This window comes from Musa acuminata, chromosome BXJ2-5, assembly GCF_036884655.1.
Source record: "Musa acuminata AAA Group cultivar baxijiao chromosome BXJ2-5, Cavendish_Baxijiao_AAA, whole genome shotgun sequence".
Taxonomy (NCBI): Eukaryota; Viridiplantae; Streptophyta; class Magnoliopsida; order Zingiberales; family Musaceae; genus Musa; species Musa acuminata.
Window position 1 is genome coordinate 34,723,383 of NC_088342.1, and position 21,786 is coordinate 34,745,168.

General features: G+C 39.0%; 1 protein-coding gene across 1 annotated transcript; it reads right to left on the minus strand.

The window, feature by feature from the left end:
• Nucleotides 1-16,283: 16,283 nt before the first annotated feature.
• On the minus strand, nucleotides 16,284-20,585 carry LOC135612648 (multiple organellar RNA editing factor 8, chloroplastic/mitochondrial-like). The gene is made up of 4 exons (XM_065109191.1): nucleotides 20,145-20,585; nucleotides 19,208-19,305; nucleotides 19,059-19,124; nucleotides 16,284-17,411 (listed from the first exon to the last, which is right to left on the minus strand). The coding sequence occupies exons 1-4, from the start codon at nucleotides 20,516-20,518 to the stop codon at nucleotides 16,543-16,545; spliced, it is 1,407 nt and encodes a 468-aa protein (XP_064965263.1). The 5' UTR covers nucleotides 20,519-20,585; the 3' UTR covers nucleotides 16,284-16,542.
• Nucleotides 20,586-21,786: the final 1,201 nt, after the last annotated feature.

The window sequence follows — 21,786 nt, forward strand, 5'->3', positions numbered from 1 at the left end:
ATATCACACTTGAAAATGGATGTCATGCCTTGACATCATTTTGAGAATGTTAGATCATGATAGGAATCATGATGTGTGTATTAATAAGTTTAAATGAACTTAACTTATCAATTTGTTTATTGAATTCGAAGATCTTGAATTCAAGAATGTCTTTTCTCAAGTATGGCATATAAATAGGGGGAGTTAAGGTTAACTCCGTCATCAATTGATTATCATCATCAAAAAGGGGGAGATTGTTGAATCTTGGATTTTGATGATGAAGTCAATTGTAAGTTGTTTGATCTAATCTATATGTTAAGAAAAGTGTGCAGGATTAACTACGATGGCAATAAGACATAAAGCAGGTGTTGTGCCGGAGTCAAGATCGAGATCTCATTAGGAGTTCGAGAGTTCGATGGAAGTCCGGATGTTTGTCGGAAGTTCTGTGGGAACCAACCGAGAAGTCCAGGAGCTTGCTATAGAAGTGTTAGGAACGGGGTCGACACTAAGAGGGGGGGTGAATTAGTGTAGTGGTAAAATAACGTTGGTTTAAAAACTTCATTGTGATAAAACCGATTTCATAAAGATGTTAACTTGAAATTGTATGGAAATGTAGTGAAGGAGGAATTCAATTTGCAATAAAGATAAATAGTGAGAAGTAAATGCAAACAAGATTTTAGAGTGGTTCGGTCGTTGTGACCTACATTCACTTCGTCGATTCCTCTTCCGTCGAGGCCACCGACATCGACTATCAATCTTCCTTTAATAGGTGAAGATCAACCTCCTTCTTACAACCCTCTTCTCCTTTTCACAGGTTTAGGAGTCAACCATTACAAGCACTCACTCCTCTCAAATTATTCTAACACTTAGGCTAGAGGAGGATTCTCATAAGAGATTTCTATAGCGTTTTTTTCCTTTTTTAAATTCTCGGTGCTTGTGTGTGTTAACTAGGGATGAGAGGGGTATTTATAGGCTTCAAGTTGATTCAAACTTGGAGCCTAAAAAGGTCTCATCCTAGGTTTCCTGGGTACTGACGGTACCACCGTCGTTCTTGGGCGGTACTATCGTCGTAGGATCCGGTACTAGGCGGTACCACCGCTGAACAGGGGTGGTACCACTGCTAGCAGCATTGCTACCGGCGGTACCACCACCCAGCCTGGGCAGTACCACTACCCAGGAATCCTGGGGTGTTGTTCCTCAGGCGGTGCCACCGTCAGCTAGGGTTTCAGCACCCTGGTTGGGCCTTGCATTCGGCCCAAACCAATCTCGCTTTAGGCTCAGTTGGCCCCTAACAGAGTTGATGGGATTACCTCCCAATCCCAACTCCAATTATGTGCTAACTACGATTCCTAAGACATAATCTAAGCAAGATAAGTCTGATTTCTTCTACCAAGCTTTCGGCGATCTTTCGGCAAACTTCCGACGATCTCTCGGCAATGTTCCGACAGACTCCTAGAAAGCTCCTGGACTTCATGAAGATCTTCTTGGTGAGTTCCGACAAGCTTCTTTGGCAAGCTCCTAGACTTCTCAGTTGGTTCCGGTAAAACTTCCGACGAACGTCCGGACTTCCGATGAACTCTCAAACTTCCAACGAAATCGTGTTCTTTTCTCTGGGACTTCATTTTGCTTTATGCCTTACAATCATAGTTAATCCTGCACACATAAAAACATACTTTGATCTAGACAATTATTACTAAGAATGAATTATGTCGTCTAGCATGTCATTGGTCCATCGACGCTTCGTCTGATTCTTTGGCACATCATCGTCTCTTGCGGCCTATTGCCCAATTGGCCAGTTGACTCCGCAACTGCAATATCCTTGGTGCAATATTCACTCTTCTTGGCCTGATGCTTGAATCCATGACTCGAAGCCTTCTGTCGATACGTCGACCGATCCTCCGGCTCGACGTCCAATCTTCTGACACGTTTTCCTTCGGCCCAACATGATTCTTCCTGCTTTAATTGTCTCTCCCTAATCAAAGCATCCTACGTCACTCAAAATATAAATTAAATCATAAACACTTATTAATTGATTTTATCATCAAAATATGAGATTCAACAATCTTTCCCTTTTTTATGATGACAACAAATTGATGACGGAGTTAACCTTAACTCCTGGAGTTTAAACAAACTCCCTCTATCAATATACCATATTGATAGAACCTTGAATTCAAACTAAATTCAAGTCATTGCAAATTTCATCATGAATATTTGCAACATATGATCATGCATGACATGATCATACTTCTCCCCCTTTGTTATCAACAAAAAGGAGAAGTTCCAACTATCAAGTGTTTGAGGTATAAATTCAAATCATTGCATGAAAAACATAATATCAAGTTTTATCATCATGCAATTTGAAGCTAGAAAATTTAGCAAGTATTACATCATGCAAGCTATCAAGTCTTAGATATGCAAGGTAATAAGATAGCTAGTTTACAACATATAAGCTAGCAAAAATTTTATAACATTTTAAAATATGCAAGCTAGCAATTTTGAGATGTTCAAGAAAGCAACTCTTGCTTCTTGAAATATAAGTTTTTCTAGATGTGCAAGTTAACTTTTTTTTGCTTCTTGAGATAGGCAAAATAACACTTCTTGGTGATGTTTAAGATAGCAAGTTCTACATCATGCAAGCTAGTAAATCTTATAATATTTTATAACATTCATAATCACTAAATCATCATAAAATTTAATGATGTGCAAAATTATAAATTTTGCAAGTTTGCATTTATGCGTCTTGAGATTTGCAAGATAGCACTTCTTGCTTCTCTATTGATATGAGCAAGCTAGCGAGTTTGCTTCTTTTGTAATGTGCAAGTTTCCAAATTTTGTATCTTGAGCTAACAATATTTCTCCCCCTTTGTCATTGTCAAAAAGAAGGGAATAATACAGTTTTGTAGTTCTTTTTTTCTTTTACAATGATTTTCAAATCATGACAAAGGTAAAATATTCATTCTTATTTCAAAATGTCATAATTGAGATAAACCTTGAATTCAAATAAAAGCAATTTCAATCATGATTCACATCATATGTAATACATCACATACATCATCATAATAAAAAGCATAAGTATTGCATGCATCATTCCAAATCATAAATATTTCACATCATGATGGTATCAATTTGTCAAATTACATCCTACCATGCATGATCATAACTTCTCATTTGTATGCATCAAAATAATATCAAGAGTATTTTCATGCATAATTTCATATCATAACATGAAAAATATCAAGAGAATTTTGGTGATGAGATACACAAATAATGAAGACAAATTGTGAATATCAAGAGACACCATGATTCATTTTAACAAATCTTCTCTTAAATAAATAATAAAAAGAATTCTTAGGAGATCAAATGATATAATATCTTGATTCATGCATAAGAAATCTCAAGTTATAAATTTTAAAAAAAATCAAGATAAAGCTCATTCAAATTCAAATCATCGAATCATAAAAATTACTTTCAAGAGTTTCAAAATGATATAAACAACTTTATTAATCTCTTAGTTAAAAATTGATAAGATAGAAAAAAATAAATTTTCAAGAAAAATGCTTTTCTCTTTTTAGTTGTTTCAATTCACATGATTTATTTCACATGCTCAAGTTTTTCGTATCAAAACAATACATCATGGTTTAAAATCGAAAGAGTAAATCTCATAATAGAAATCATCAAGATCAATAAACTATAAATTACCTAAAAATCATCATTACTTCAAATCATCATGCATAATTTAAATATAAAATCATCAAGTATGATACTTACATTATTTCATATAAGCATGCCTTTTTTTCATTTATGCTAAATAAAAACATGCATCATTTTTAAAACAAAAAAAATCATTTTCATTATGATAAAAATCGATAGTCCATAAATCACTAAAATCATCATGCATAATTTCGAAATATAAATTTATTAAGTATGATCATTATGTATTACTACTTTGGGCATGACATCAAAACATGGTTTCAAGTTTTCAAGGTATGCACAATTTCATATTAAGCATGATATCAAGCCTCTTAACATTTTCATTAAGACATCTAGCATGGTTTCGTTAGACATAAATCATTTTCAATCAAAATCGAAAATCAATACGGAAATCGATATAATACACATTATTGTTTCTACCATACAAGAAATTAATGAATAGATTTAATTCTAACATTTTGTTCATTTATCATAAGACATGCAATTTTCATGATCTTTTTCAAAATTACTAGAATGATAAGCATCATTCTAATTTTTTAGTATTTTCATTATATTATTAAACATGTAATTTTTAAGAAAAATAATTTAACTAAATTAAAAACAACACATTAAAAGCATCATGTAATTTTGAAATAAATTAAGGCAGTTTGGTTTACCTCATTGTCAAAAGCCGTTAAGGCATAGTTTGCCACCTCGCCTTTGTTGATTTTCTCCTTGTCTTCAGAGGAGCTCGATTCGTCTTTTGGCAACTTCTTCTTGTGTTTATAGCAAGTAGTTCCGTTCTTTTTGTTCTTTAATTTTTTTTTAATGAACTTTTTAAATTTCATAGTGATGAGTTCAAGTTCACCATCACTTAAGCTTATGCTCGAGTGGTCTTCAATTATTCTTAGTCTGAAATCCCTCTTGTTCTTTGGAAGGTGGTTCTCGAGTTCCTTTTTTACCACATTGTTCATTTCATAGGTCATTAAAGACCTAATTAGTTCTTCGAGTGGAAGGTTGTTTAGGTTTTTAGCCTTTTATATGATAGTTTCTTTTGAATTCCAATCTTTAGAAAGAGAACGTAAAATTTTGTTTACAAGTTCAAAATCTGAAAAACTTTTACCAAGTGATTTTAAACCATTGACGACATCCGTAAAACGGGTGTACATGTCAATAATGGTTTCGTTTGGTTTCATATGAAACAATTCGAAATAATGTATTAAAAGATTACTCTTTGAAACTTTTAATCTACTAGTGCCTTCGTGTGTGGTTTCAAGAATGTGCCAAATATTGAAAGTCGTTTCGTATAAAAAAACCCGATTAAACTTGTTTTTGTCTAAGGCACAAAATAGAGCATTCATAGCTCTAGCATTTAAAGAAAAAGTATTCTTCTCCAAATCATTCCAATTGTTTATTGGAAGAGAAGACCTATGAAATCTATTTTCGACCATATTACATAAATTTAAATCAATCGAAAGCAAGAAAACTGTCATTCGGGTTTTTCAATAAATGTAGTCCGTCCCATTGAAAAAGGGAGGACGAATGAGAGAAAGTCCCTCTTGAAAGCCGAAAAGAGCCATTTCTCTTGGGTGTTAAACCAAATGAGAAATCATGAGGCTCTGATACGAACTATTAGGAATAGGGTTGGCACTAAGAGGGGGGGTGAATTAGTACAGCGGTAAAATAACGTTGGTTTAAAAACTTCGTTGTGATAAAACTGGTTTCGTAAAGATATTAGCTTGAAATTATACGAAAACGTAGTAAAGGAGGAATTCAATTTGCAATAAAGATAAATAGCAAGAAGTAAATGCAAACTAGATTTTAAAGCGGTTTGGTCGTCGTGACCTACATCCACTTTGTCAATTCCTCTTCCGTCGAGGCCACCGGCATCCATTATCGATCTTCCTTTAATAGGCGAAGATCAACCTCCTTACACCCCTCTTCTCTTTTTCACAAGTTTAGGAGTCAACCTTTATAAGCACTCACTCCTCTCAAATTATTCTAACACTTAGGCTAGAGGAGGATTCTCACAAGAGATTTCTACAGTGTTTTTTTCCTTTTTAAATTCTCTATGCTTGTGTGTGTTAACCAAGGATGAGAGGGGTATTTATAGGCTTCAAGTTGATTCAAACTTGGAGCCTAAAAAGATCTTATCCCAGGTTTCCTAGGTACTAGCGGTACCACCGCCTAGATTGGGTGGTACCACTGCCCAGGAATCTTGGGGTGCTGTTCCCCAAGTGATGCCACCGTCGGTCAGGGTTTCAGCACCCTAATTGGGCCTTGAATTTGGCCTAAACCAGTCCATCTTTGGGTCCAGTTGGCCCCTAACAAAGTTGATGGGATTACCTCCCAATCCCAACTCCAATTATATGCTAACTACGATTCCTAAGACATAATCTAAGCAAGATAAGTCCAATTTCTTCTAGCAAGCTTTCGGCGAGCTTCCAGCGATCTTTCGGTGAACTTCCGACGATCTCTCGGCAATGTTCCAGTGGACTCCTGGTAAGCTCCTGGACTTCACGACGATCTTCTTGGCGAGTTCCAACAAGCTTCTTTGGCAAGCTCCTAGACTTCTCGGTTGGTTCCGGTAAAACTTCTAAAGAACTCTCGAACTTCTAATGAAATCGTGTTCTTTTCTCCGGGACTTCAGTTTGCTTTATGTCTTGCTATCATAGTTAATCATGCACACATAAAAATACACTTCGATCTAGACAATTATTACTAAGCATGAATCATATCGTCCGGCATGTCATTGGTCCATCGAGGCTTCGTCCGATTCTTCGATGCATCGTCCTCTCTTACGGCCTATTACCTAATCAATAAGTTGACTCTATAACTCCAATATCCTTGGTGCAATTTCTCTCTTCTTGGCCCGTGCCAGAATCCATGGACCGAAGCCTTCTATCGATACGTTGACTGATCCTTTGGCTCGACGTCTAACCTTCTAACACATTTTCCTCTAACCCAACATGATTCTTCCTACTTTAATTGTCTCTCCCTGATTAAAGCATCTTGCGTCACTCAAAATGAAGATTAAATCATAAACACTTATCAATTGGTTTCATCATCAAAATCTGAGATTTAACAAATAGCTCATCGAAACTCGCCAAGAAGATCGTCGTAAAGTCCAAGAGCTTGCCAGGAGTCCACAGGGACATTACCGAGAGTTCGTCGGATGTTCACCGGAAGTACGTCGGAAGCTCGCCGGAAGAGCAATTGATATAGCGGAATAAGAAGCACTAGAAATTGTGTCTTAATTATTGTAGTTAGAGCATAAATTAAGTTAGGATTGGGAGGTAATCCCACTAACTTAATTATGGGCCAACTGGGCCCTTAATAGGGCTGAATTGGGCCGAATTGAGCACCCAATTCAGCTCCTGAAAACATGACCGGTAGTGGCACCACCTGGAAAGTAGTGCCCCAGGATTCCTGGGCGGTGGTACCGTCGGTAGCAGAGCTGCCAACGGTGGTACCGCCTAGGGTCATATCAGCAACGGTAGTACCACCTAGTAACGACGGTGGTACCGCCAGTACCCCGGATTCCGGGAATGTGACACTTTTTGGCTCCAATTTTGAAGCCATTGTGGCCTATAAAAACCCCACACTTTTCTGTATGAAAGAGAACGAAACCAATTGGCATAATCTTGAGTTCTTGAGCCTTAAAGTGTTTTAAAAGTTAGAGTTCTCCTCCTTCATCTCTTAGCCTTGTAACCATCCATGAAAGAGGAGTGAAATTTGTAAGGGTTCACCTCCTAAACCCGGGAAAAGGAGAAAATACTGTAAAGAGGTGTTCAGTCTTCACCTATTGAAGGAAGGCCTTTAGTGGACATCGAAGACCTCGTCAGAGGAGGAATCCGAAAGTGGATGTAGGTCATGTTGACCGAACCACTCTAAATCTTGTTTGCATTTCATTTTGAGCAATCTTCTTTAACTGCAAATCATTTCATAGCAAAGTATACTTCTTCTCCTCATCTTGCTTTCACTACAATTACACTCTCTTATGTTTTAAAGTTACTATCTTTTCGAATCAATTTCTTTCAAATATACGAAATATTTTCTGAAATTATAAAAGTTTTCTACTGTACAAATTCACCCCCCTTCTTAGTGTCGCTTTTGATCCTAACAATTCCGACAACATCTCCGACGATTCTTCGGTCTCTTAAATGTCCATCGAACTTGACTCCGGTATTCTTGCTTTATGTTTTCTGATTATCGTAGTTAATCCTACACACTTAACTCAATAATATGGATTAGATCAATTAACCCATCAGTTGATTTTATCATCAAAATCCGAGATTCAACAGGCTTCGGGCCGTGGACTTGGGCATCGAGCTAAGAAGAGCGGGTATTGTGCCAAGGATATCGAAGTTGCGGAGTCAATTGACTGATTGGGCAATAGGCCGCAGGAGAGGACGATGCACCGAAGAATCGAACGAAGCGTCGAGGGACCAATGACATGCCGGACAACTTAGTTAATTGCTTAGGATTAATTATCTCGATCGATGTTTTGTTTTACATGTACAGGATTAACTACGATGGAAGTAAGACATGTAGCAGGAGTTGTACCGGAGTCAAGACTATGATCACGTTGGGAGTTCGAGAGTTCGATAGAAGTCCGGACGGTCGTCGGAAGTTCTGCGAGAACAAATCCGAGAAGTCCAAGAGCTTGACAAAGGAGCTCGTCAGAACTCACAAAGTGGATCGTCGCAAGTCCAGGAGTTTGCCGGAAGTCCGCAGGGGCATCGTCGAGGGTTCGTCGGATGTTCGTCGGAAGATCGTCGGAAGAAGCGATTGATGCACCGGAGCAAGTTGCAGTAAATGTCTTAAGAAATATCGTAGTTAGCATGATGATTAAGTTAGAAATCGGAGATGATCCCATTAACTTAATCTTGGGGAAATTGGGCCCTTGATAGACCCAGATTGGGCCGAATGGATCAGCCCATTCAGACCCAGATTTCCTAGCCAGCGATGGCACCGCTTGGGTCGGCGGTGGCACCGCCCAGGAGCTCGATCTTCGAGCTCTGCCAGGCGGTTGAACCGCCCCAGTCAGGAGGTGGCACCGCCTGAGCTCGGTCTCCGAGCTCTACCAGGAGGTGCAACTACCCCTGACAAGAGGTGGCACCACCTAGGAGCTTGGTCTCCGAGCTTTGCCAAGCGGTTGAACCAACCCAGTCAGGCGGTGCCACCACCTGAGCTCGGTCTCCGAGCTCTGCCAGGAGGTGCAACCGCCCCTGACAAGAGGTGGCACCACCCAGAGGCTCAGTCTTCGAGCTCTGCCAAGCGGTGCAACCGCCCTAGTCAGGCGGTGGAACCACCAGACCCCAGAATTCCGAGAAATGATAGTTTTGAGCTTGGAATTCAAACTGGATTGGGGCCTATAAATACCCCACCCTTTCAGCAATGAAAGGGCACCGAAAATCCAATCTTACTCTATGATTTTTAGAGCTCAAAAGTGTTATAAAGGCTAGAAGTTCTCCTCCCTCTTTTCTTCCAAGTTTTGATCTTTCAAGAGAGGAGAGAAAAGTTTGTAAGCGTTGTCTCCTAAGCCCGTCAAAAGGAGTGAAACTGTAAAAGGGTGGTTGGCCTTCGCCTATTGAAGGAAGGCCTCTAGTGGACGTCGGTGGCCTCATCGGAAGAGGAAGCCAAAAGTGGATGTAGGTCAAGATTGACCGAACCACTCTAAATCTCGGTTTGCATTTACTTTCTGTTCTCTATCTTAACTACAAACTGCCTCCATAGCTTTACTTTAACTGCACTTCGCCTAATCTAAGTTAAAGCAACTTTCGAATCGGCTTTCATACCAAAATCGCTTTTATCGTACGAACGTCGTATTTCGGTTTGCAATTACATTATGTTCTCTATCTTAAATACAAACTGCCTCTATATCTTTACTTTAACTGCATCTCGCTTGATCACAAGTTAAAGTGATTTCCGAATCGGCTTTCTTACCGAAATCATTTTTATCGTACGAACGTCATTTTAAATCATCGAAAGTTTTCCGCTGCACTAATTCACCCCCCCCCCCCTCTTAGTGCTCTTGATCCTAACAGTTGGGCCAGAGAAAAACATGTCAGAAGATTGGACGTCGTGCCGAAGGATCGGTCGACATATCGATAGAAGGCTTTGGGCCATGAGTTCAGGCATCGGGCCAAGAAGAGCGGATATTGCACCAAGAAAATAAGACTTGCAGAGGTCAACTAGTCGATTGGGTAATAGGCCGCAAGAGAGGACGATGCGCCGAAGAATCGGACGAAGTGTCGATGAACCAATGACATGCCGGACAACATCTGATTAGCTTAGTATTAATTGTTTAGATCAAAATATATTTTTATTGTACAGGATTAACTACGATATCAAGGCATAAAGTAAAATGAAGTCTCGGAATCAAGAACGTGATTTCGTTGGGAGTTCGAGAGTTCATCAGAAGTTCGGATGTTCGTCGGAAGTTATATCCAAATTGACCTAGAAGTCCAGGAGCTTGCCAAAGAAGCTCGTCGGAACTCACCAAGAAGATCATCGTAAAGTCCAGGAGCTTGCCGGGAGTCCGTTGGAACATTGCCGAGAGATCGTCAGAAGTTCGCTGGAAGATCACCGAAAGCTCGCCGAAAGAAACCTAGACTTACGGACTTGTTTAGCTTAGTAAATGTCTTAGATTTCATAGTTAGCATATAATTGGGATTGAAATTGGGCCAACCGAATTATGGGCCATTTGGGCCCATGTATGAACTGTATTGGGCCCAATGAAAGGCCCAAATAGTGACCCAATTGGTGGCACCGTCGTGGCACAGTCTCTGAGACTGTGTCAAGCGGTGATTCCGCCCAGTGTCAATGCTGCAGGCGGTGGTACCGCCCAGCACAGGCGGTGGTACCGCCAAGACCCCAACTGGGGATGAGACATTTTTAAGCTCCAAGTTTGAATCAACTTGAGGCCTATAAATACCCCTCTCATCCCTGATTAAACTACACAAGTATTGAGAGTGAAAAAGAAAGAAATGCTGTTGTAATCTTGTGTGAACTACTCTCAAAAGTCTAAGTGTTAGAATAGTTTGAGAGAGGAGTAAGTGAGGGTGTAAGAGTTATCTCCTAAACCCGGTAAAAGAAGAAAGAGCTGAAAAAGGTGATTGGTCTTCGCCTTTAAAGGAAGACCGATAGTAGATGCCAATGGCCTCAACGGAGGAGGAATCGGGAGTGGATGTAGGTCACGATGACCGAACTACTATAAACTCAGTTTGTATTTTCTTTTGAGTAATTTACTTTAACTACAAACCACTTTACTTGCTTACTACTTTCAATAAGTTTATGAACATGCTTTCAAGCTAAGTATATTTCCGAAATCTATTTTAATCGAAACGAAGTTATTTTTTTTAACCGATGTGATTTTACCACTGTACTAATTCATCCCCCCTTTTAGTACTGACTCGTTCCTAACATTATCGAAACGAAGACTTTTCAAAACCAACCATTTTATCCTCTGCACTAATTCACCCCCCCCCGCCCCCCCCCCCCCCCCCCCTCTTAGTGTCGACTCGATCCTAACATACTACAAATCCACACCAACTAAAATCAAGCAAAACTAGCCTCCTAACATACTACAAATCCACACCAACTAAAATCAAGCAAAACTAGCCAACAAGAATACAACCCCACAAGGCATGAGCTCAAGAGGATGGCCCTAGAACAAATAAATTGCTAGCTAGAAATGTTGGCGAATGCCAGCGTGCACAAGGGGAGTCGGTTCCCCACGGAAGGTATAAAAATCACCCCCAAGCATATGCCAAGGGACAGGATTCACTATCAACAAAAATTTGACTTAAGCTTTGGAGAGGTCAAGCTGGAACACCCCCTCCAGTGTTGGCTTGTTGTGTAGGGACTCGGGACTAGAAGCCTCTCGTGAATTCATTGAGAGAGCACCTTAAGAGATGATAATTATGACTCTTCGCTCTTCCTCCTTGAAGCCTTCTTTCAGAGTAACCTTGCGGATGACCTTACACAATCATGACTGAACCAAGCCGTGCCCTTTCCTAAGCCACAACATAAAGAATCACAACAATATCATAATAGAGTTAGTGAAATCAAGAATATAATCAACTATCTCACAAATATGATCAAGTATCTTATTCTTCACAAATCTTATATAACCAATATGCTAGGACTTTAGCTAGGAGAGTCATAATTGAGAGGAACATTCATGTAAAACCTACCTAAGCCGACCCCTATTAAAGAGGTGAAGAGGCCGGCTAGGGTTAGGCGGTTGTTTCTTAGAGAAGAATAAGGAGTTGTAAAGGAATAGGAGTCTTGAGTAGGAGTCCTATTAGGAGTTGGTTAGAAGTATGAGTCTTGAGTAGGAGTCCTATTATGAGTTAGGGTTTAGAAGCCCTATAAATAGTTATGTATTCCTCCTCTTTTGATAAGCAATAGATGAATCTTTTCTGTAGTCTTTGAGCAGCAACTTGGAGGGAGGAACCCCTATAGAGTTCCAAGGAGACCGATCCTCTAAAGAGATCAACCTCAAGTTTAGAATCTACAAGGGTTCTAACACCTGGTATCATAGCAGCGTTCTTGGCGTCTCGCTACCCTTCCACAGCCATCGATCAACCCTCCACAACCATCCAAAGCAATTCCCACAATTGCTTAAAAGATCATCGCCGAATTCCGCCATCATCTCCACCACCGCGGATCATCCTTTGATCTCCCTGTGAATTGCAACAGGTTCTGGTTTCCTACCTTACTGCTGCTGCAATTTAGTTATCCTTATTCGAAAATTCAAAAAAAAAAAATTGTTCCTATATTGCTGCATAAACTTTTCGTCACAAAGTTTTCATCTCTATGATGAAAGATACATTGCAGAATTCCAGCCGCATAGCACCATCTATTTGATCTTGCTACTATGCTTTTTCTATCCAAATTTCTACGAAATTTTTATACCATCTTTGACACTTCCTAATAGTGGATTTCCCTTTGGTTTCATCGAAAAATTCTCAATATAAACTACTGATCTTTTATGTCCAATCTGCTACACTTGAAAATCTATGCTGCAGAAAATTTCAGTAGCATATTGTTGCCTTAACCCATCTATTTGTAATATTTTTTTAATGAAATTTCTTATATACTTTATAGATCATCTTGGCTTCCATCTAAGATTGATCTATTGAGAAATTCATCTCTAAAAATGATTTTGTGTTTCTGCAAATTTTCATCGTAAACCGTTGAAATTTTTCGACGAGAATTCTGTAATCGCAACTTGCACCAATTTCCTTGCTGTTATACTGCCGAAATTTTCTTGATTAAATTAGACATCCTTGCTGTCATATAAACTGTGATTTTTCTATCAATTTCCTCCTCAATTCTCTCAAGTTTTTGGTGGAAATTACGTCGAGAAATCGTTGTTTCTTCGACGACAATTCTACTCTTACAAGCCAGCACATACTTGCTGCAACTTCTACTTATTTCTATCAAACCTTTGCTACCATCTACCACAAATCCAAAACTTTCATCCACAGCCCTTAAACTCCACTAAACCACACCCTCAAACTACACCCAAAACAACCACAAAACAAGCCTAAACCGCAGCCTACATCTACCAATCCACCAACCCTTTCGACCATCACATCTCTAAACTTATACATGCCTTTAACACGACAACAAAAGAGAGATCATAACATCACAGATTTGGAGGCATATACTATGGCATCTGAGGAGGCAATCAATGCTAAATTCGAAGCTTTTGAGGCACGAATGGAGGATACGATTCAGACACTCTTTACTGAACTCAGATTGGGCCGACCACTAAGCCCAAAGAAATCACATCAAGGATAGAGCTCTGCCCAATCGCACCAAGCCCGAAGAGATGACTTCCAAAAGAGGGGAGGTTCTATGATCAATCCCAACTATCCACGCATGAGGGTGGACTTCCCTAGATGGGAAGAAGGAGACTCGATTGGTTGGATTTCGCATGCGGAGTGATATTTTTGGTACCACAAAACCGCGGATGCATCTATGGTGAAAATTACAACTATACATCTTGAAGGGGATTTCATACAGTGGTTTGACTGGTTTGAACACACTTATGGAGTCCTTTCATGGTGACAATTCAAAGAAGGATTGTTGATCCGCTTCAGACCAACCGATTACGAGAATATTGATCTCTACCATTCAGGAGTACCAAACCAGGTTTGAAAGGTTATCTAATCAAACTCATGATTGGTCTCAAAAACAGCTATTGACGACCTTCATTGAGGGCTTGAAGCCAAAGATCTGGGGAGAAGTTAAAGCACGACAACCGTACACGCTTATGGCAGCCATCTCTTTCGCACGACATCAAGAGGAGCGATTGAATCATGAAGCTTGGAGGACTAGAGTTTCTCCTCAACCAGAAATACTGAAGCCCTCAATCATGAAGATTGAATCATGGTACCAAAGAAGTTGACAAGAGAAGAGCTTCAAGAGCAATCTACGAAGCGGTTATGTTGGCATTACGACGAGCCGTGGAGTTACAAGCATTGCTGTAGAAAAGGGAGACTTCTTTTGATTGAACCAGTAGAAGAAGAGGTCATTGAGCATTCAAAAGAGAGCCTTAAACATAACGAAGAAGATGCAGAAGAAGAGCCACAACCGACTGACGTTACAATACACACACTAGCTAGCTACTCAAACCCGCAAACGATGAAAGGGAGACTTCTTATGATTGAACCAATAGAAGAATAGGTCATTGAACATTCAAAAGAGAACCTTGAATATAAAGAAGATGCGGAAGAAGAGCTACAACCGACTGACGTTACAGTACACACACTAGCCGGCTACTCAAACCCGCAAACGATGAAAGTTGGAGACCTTCTCAAACAACAACCGATCACTGTTCTCATCGACACGGGCAGCACTACTAACTTCCTAAATAGTAAGCTTGTTGTTTGGATAGTATTACCTATCGAGAATCACTACAGGTTTGATGTTAAGGTCACTGACAGACGGATTTTGAATTGTGATCGTAGGCGCCCGCAGAAGAAACTATTGCTACAGGATCAAGAGATAATTACATATTTCTTCCTTCTCCCTCTTAACAATCATGAGGCCATGCTCAGAATTAAATGGTTGACGACATTAGGTGATATTTCCTGAAATTTTATGAAACTAATTATAAAATTTTACAGTAAGGAGAAACAGGTGACATTGCACGAGGAACGTGGGGGCGACATAACAACGATTTGCATACAACAAATGGAGAAGGTTTTGCATAAAGCATGCAGCGGCTTTTTGGTACAACTTGAGTAGCAAACTAAGGGAGAGCCAACAGAATTTGAAGATCCAAATCTACTTCCTTTGCTTGCTGAATTTTCAAATATATTTGACGAACCGCGCAACCTACCTCTTACCCGTCGGCATGATCATTGTATAACGATCCTTCCAGGCAAATCTTCAGCAAATGCTCAGCCATATTAGTATCCACATCTCCAGAAGGATGAAATAGAAAGGATTGTAAAAGAGATGCTCGAAACATGAGTTATTCGGCCAAGTTGCAACCTCTACTCTTCACCGGTGCTACTTGTACGCAAGAAGGACGGAACAAGGCAAATATTTGTTGATTACCGAGCTCTCAATGGCATAACCATCAAGGACAAATACCTTATTCCAATAGTAGATGAATTGCTAAATGAAAGGGAGTACAAATCTTTACAAAGCTGGACCTTTAATCCGGGTATCATCAAATACGAGCGTGCGAAGAAGACATACCGAAAACCACCTTTTGAACACACAACAACCACTACGAATTTTTGCTTTCTTCAATAGAAGGTGGAATATCTTGGCCATATCATATCAGAGGAAGGTGTGGCAGTGGACCCCTTTAAAATTGGAGCAATGCAAAACTGGCCGACCCCGAGAAATATAAAATTGCTACATGGCTTTCTAAGTTTAACAGGCTACTACCGTAAGTTCATGAAAAACTATGGAAAGATCAATGCACCACTTCCTTACTGGAAAAAGATGTCTTCCAATGGTTGGACAGAGCCTCTGCTTCCTTCGACAAACTTAAGGCAGCCATGACGACGACACCGGTGCTAACACTACCAGATTTCAACCAACCCTTCATTATTGAGGCTGACGCATCTGGAGTCGGAATTGGAGTCATTCTCATGCAAGATGGTCGACCACTCGCATACACTAACAAGACATTATCTCCCTCCAATCAAAATAAGTCAATATATGATAAGGAGATGCTCGTCATTGTGCGCGCAGCGAGGTGGAGACCCTACTTGATTGGTCGACGATTTCAAATTAAAACCGACCATAAATAGATTTAATTGTTTTATAAAAAATCCATATATACCTGTTGTATGTTTTAATGGGAGAGTAAGACGTGAGAGAATATACAGGAGGAGTTACATCTATTTTTTTCTTTATTTTGAAATTTATTCTTTAATTATTTATCTTGATTTAAAAATTTATTCTTTAATTATTAATCAATGATTTCTCTCCTCTTCCCGAGCGGATGATTACAGTGATGCATTTAAAGAATGATAACAACCACATGAAAGTCGATCATTAAAGAACAAATAGGGGCATCATGGATAAAACAGCCAAATTCATTGATAAATAAATACTGCCGATGAAGCAAAATATTCAAAAAAGCACTACGCGAGTAATTATGAGAAATACTGTTCGTAGCAGTTCCAACTAGATGCAACCACTGGATCACAATTCTAAATCTGATATATTCTTAGATATTATGTTCCAGAAGCTAAAAGATGTCCTTGAAACAATAAACAGTGCAGACGAAGGTAAAATTTCAGTCCCTAAGAGAGTCAACCCGCATGTCATTGTAACAGAAGAAACTCTAGCATTTTATACCAATTCTGCACACGATACGTAGAATGCCGCTTATTGATCTCTTCCAGGCATGTCTCTTCCTTGATAAGGAGCCCCACGTTGGTACCCAGGTCCACCACCCTGCTGATAGTTGGGGCTGCTTCCTTCATAACTAGAGTTTTCAGATTGATTACCAGATAAGCCACCTTGATAAGGTGGACTGCTTCCCTGATAACGCGGGCTACCTCCTTGATATGCAGAGCCACCTCCCTGATAACCTGCAGGGCTGCCTCCTTGATAACCTGGGCCACCTCCCTGATAACCACCAGGGCTGCCTCCTTGATAACCTGGGCCACCTCCCTGATAACCACCGGGGCTGCCTCCTTGATAGACTGAACCACCTGGCATAATGCCTCCTGCATTTCCACCAGCAGTGCCGCCTCCTTGATAACCACGGGAATCTCCCTGGTAACCAGGGCGGCCACCTTGATAACCAGGACCACTTGGCATATTGCCTCCAGGATAGCTGCCCTGGTACCCTTGACCACCCCCTTGATAACCAGGGCCTCCTTGATAGCCTTGTCCGCCCCCTCCATAGCTACTTCCAGCATTTGGCATGTAGTTAGGTGGTGGCATGGTATGGGGATCACGATTAGGTGTTGGAGGAACATCTCTAGAAGGCATAGGACTCTGGGCATTTTGTGGCATTGCATTCTGTGCATCACGATTCTGGAACTCCTGCTGGTTTTGCATTGGTGGTGCTTCTCTATTCTGGAAGTGCTGCATGTTTTCCCTTCTCCTCTCAAAGTTCCGTGATCGATCAAAATTGCGAGGCCTATCGTTCCGCCTCGACCTCTCTTGTGCACGTGCATTATTCCTCACCCACTCTTCATGGTATTTAGGGTCATAGGGAACAGCTGTACCATCTATGAATGGTTCTCCTGAAAAAAGATCAATATGGTTTATCTTATGGTGAACTCAGCTTCAGAATTTGCAAATTGAGAAGTACCAACTAAGGAAAGAAAAAGGCCCATACAGAAGCAATCAAGTCAAGTTATCATCCTCTGTTCATGCTGTAAGCAGCAATATTCAACACTCAAAAGCAGTCAGGGATGACAAATAACCAAATAAAGTACAATATTAACAATCTAAAGTGTACTAAGAATCTCAATTAGCATCTTGCTAAAAGTTGATGCAAGTAGCTAGCACTATTTCAACAAACTCAACAATATGTTATTTTCATCTATGTGCAGAAACTAATTCAGTCCTAGTACTGCAAAACCTAATGGAACAAAAGCAGCAACTGAAGCAGCACATAATTTTAAAACCAAAGAATATGAGCAACATTACCTACTACATACATATAAAAGTAAAAATTATATTGACATATAGAAGGGAAAATTAATGCTGCAGATACAATGTTGTCTTGTATTTTCACTAACTGATCTCATAATAAAGCCTATTAAATGAAATCTAAACTCCATCCTATGCAACATCGTGGAGAAAAACCATCAGTCAAGCCAGCATAGATTTCTCCAGCACCATCATACACTGATGTGTGCTTGACCACAAAATGCAATTGGTGGATGCAGTTATGCCAGCTTATAGAACAAAACATACTCATACATAAACATGTTTCTTTTCCCATGTTGATCATATATACCTACTTTAATTAATGAAATGAGCTGCTTATAAAGAGAATATTCAATTCATGTTCTATATTCAAAATTTTATCATATACGATGTGGTAGAAATTTTGAGTTGGATCAATTACCTCTCTATAGATGTATTTGTAAATTTTTTGACCCATCTTGTCACTTGTTATTTCAAACAATTATCAATCAACTAGGTTCAACAAACGTTAACAGCTTACAAATTATAGATTGAAAATGTTCAGAGAAGATCAAGAAAAAATTTGTTAGTGATAAAGAAATTACTGAAGCAATCCTAAACTCCAGTAAAAGATGCTTCACTGTACATATATATTCAGAGTAAACAACCATAAGCAATATGCAGTAACAACCATGTCCGCTTACATTTGACCAAAACTCATTTGACATAATACAATCATGAAAGAGACCATAGTAAAATCTTATGATAGCAATCCTCTTAACGGCCATGAAATTACACTTCTTTAATGAAATGCTTGTTAAGGTAGCTTAGCTTGTTAGATTTACCATGGACCAATGCAAATCTTGTAAACCTTTTGAATGAAATTGTGCATTGTATATTGAAAAAACTGCTCTGACAATCTCCAACTGGGTAACCTCCTCATTACTATTGTGTGTTTTATATGCTCATCTATGACTAAATGTGATAATCATATTTTATTACAGCTATGAGATACAAGAACGGGGAAGCTATAGAAGGCAATAACCAAAGCAAAGCCAGTAAAACGATGCATTTTATTGTAGAATAAACAAAAGAAATATGAGAAGGAATTAACCAATCATAATGGTAACAACCTGAGAGACCACATGTTAACAGTGTATAAGCACGATATACTGTTTTTTTATCTTTATGTTATTTATAGAGAAGAAAAGGATGCAAAAAAAGGAAAAGCATATAAGTTTTCTTCTGGTATTTACCTCCATAATCTTTGTTCTTCACATCTAAATATGAGTCAGGCAGGACCCAACGGACCTTCGGCAAAGCTGCATTATACATGGAAAATTTAAAGGAAAGAACAAACATATTTACGGAAGTATAAAATAAGAACTAAGTAAAACAAACATACGCTTGATCTTATATGAGATCTCTTCAGATACTTTGCACCCAAAAGCAAAGTAATGCTTTGTCGACACCGAATAAATTGACATCCTCGCTTCTTCTTCACTGTAACATAATATTAATTGAAGGGCAAAGAGATGAGACAAAAGTCATCAAATGTAAAGGAGATTACAATGCACGACAACAAATACTAAATCAATGCCTTTCACAATGAACCTAACAGGTGCACGATGCATAAATTGTCAAGAGAACATACAAGACATAAAACATCGGAAGACCTAAATGGATATTTGCAAAAAGTTAGATCAAAGAAAAGTATTGTAGCTTTAATAGTTTATGGAGCTTCATCTACTTCATTTGTAAAATCAGCTTACACAACCTAAATTTGACACAGAACAGTAACAGATGAAATAGTTCACATTTGAAGGAGACAAGACTAAGGATAACAAGAAGACAAGAAACTATAGAGCTCACGTGAAAGAATATCCATAAATCATACATGACACTATGTAATCAGCGGCAGAAAATAAAGCTAAAATCCGGCCCTTGAGACAGACACATGTTTAAAAATACAGACAACATTCTACATAAACCACCTCCATATATTAATCTAAACAACCTTGAATTTTTGTTGCAACCTAGCAACAAATAAACAAGAGTTGAGGGTTCAAAACCTCATCTGATATATTTTTATTATGTGTATACCTTAAATATTGGTAAAATAGCGGTGTACAAAATCTTCTTATCAAAGGTTGAGGGTTTGAAACCTTATATGATATATTTTCTTTGCAAAAAAAAAAGGGAAGATCGCAAATAATTACTCAATAATTTGATAGAGGAGAGAGGATGTAGAAGGGTCTTGATATAAATATTTTATACAAAATAAGATAGAAGAAAGGAGGGAGAGAAAAGGAGGGGAAGGGGGAAAGAAAAGAAAAGATCACCTTCCAAGAACCTGGGACAGGGTCTTGATGTAGCTATCGATGATCTCGTCGCGAGTGAGGGAGGGATCGGCGGGCTCCATGACGACAAGCCAGTGCTCGAAGTCACAGCCGTCGAGTAGGATGGTCTCCTTGGGAGGGCGGTTGCTCCAGTTCGGTGACGGATCGTTGAGTGAAGACGTCGTCGGCCGGGTGGAGAAGCATCTGGTCCCTGAGGCGTCGGCGACTGAGTTGAGGCGGAGCAGGGGGTATTCAGTGGCGACGGCGACGAGGGGACGGAAGCGGAGAAGAGGGGAAGGGCAAGCGCGGGGGAGCGAGAGAGCCCGCGAGGACCGGCAGAGGGTGTGGAGCTTAGCGATCAGTATTCGCCGCGTCATCGCTAAGAGGGTGTGAGGTAAAACCCTAAAAATATCGGCTGCGAACGGAATGGGAGGGCGAAGAGTACTGACCAGCAAGGGTTTTAGATGGACAGTGGTCACGTGTTATGCGCATGAGTTTGTAACCCCTTTCCCGACGGGGTTGCAGCCCAGTAAATGTGACATGTTTTGCCAATGTAATTAAATGCAATTACTATATAGTACCTGAAAAGTAGATTTTTCAGAATCATGCCATGGCAGGAGAATGCAGGAGGTCCGAAGATGTCAACAATATATCCAGCAATCACACTAGGTACTTCAAAAAAAAATTTATAAAAGTAATTTTAATATTTATAATATATATATATATATATATATATATTAATAATTTAATATAAAATAATAATATATTAATTTATTATAAAATTTATATTAAAAATAATAATAATTTTTATATAATAAATAAAATCATGTATCAATTATATGCAACGTGCATACACAATAGTTAAACAATAAAAGTGTACATGATAGTTTATTCTTTTAACAACGGATGGAGAAATATATTTTATGAGATATATTTTTCTTAATAATTTAATAACGAAAGAGAGAATTCATATCGCACTTCCAACAACAATCAAGTGGAGAATTATCTAACATCATGTTTAGCGACCCATTAAACCCTAAAGAAAATCATCTTACCTAACCTTAATAGAAATACATAAATAATCATGATTATTTATTTATATATATATTTAAAAAATAATATAATAAAATATTATGAGGGAATATGTTTGATGTATGATTTGTCAGACTATATCCATTAGTGGCTTTACACTATGATGAGCCCATAGTTATTTTGCATGTTATACTTCCAACCAATCATATGTATTATATAATAACAATAATATCGATATCATAAACTTGATCTAAAAGAAATAGTAAAAAATTAATAATTATTTTTAAATTATAAATATTTAATAAATTTTTTAAGTTGATCAAATCATAAACATATAGGACATCAATCTCTCAATAATCCTCGATCAACAAGAATAATGATTAGAATAATCCAATTGACTTAAACAAAAGTCAATTCAATTAAGATCTAAACGATGAACCTCAAATCCATATAAAATCAACTTTGCTGAATTGATCAAACTAGGCTAGCCCAATCTTGGCCCATGGATTGATCATGTGCGTCGCATGTGATCGCCTATGATGGTTGAGCTAGGTTAGCCTACGGGCCAGAGCTTGACTCGTGGGTTAGGCCTGGCCTACGGGCTGGGCTTGAT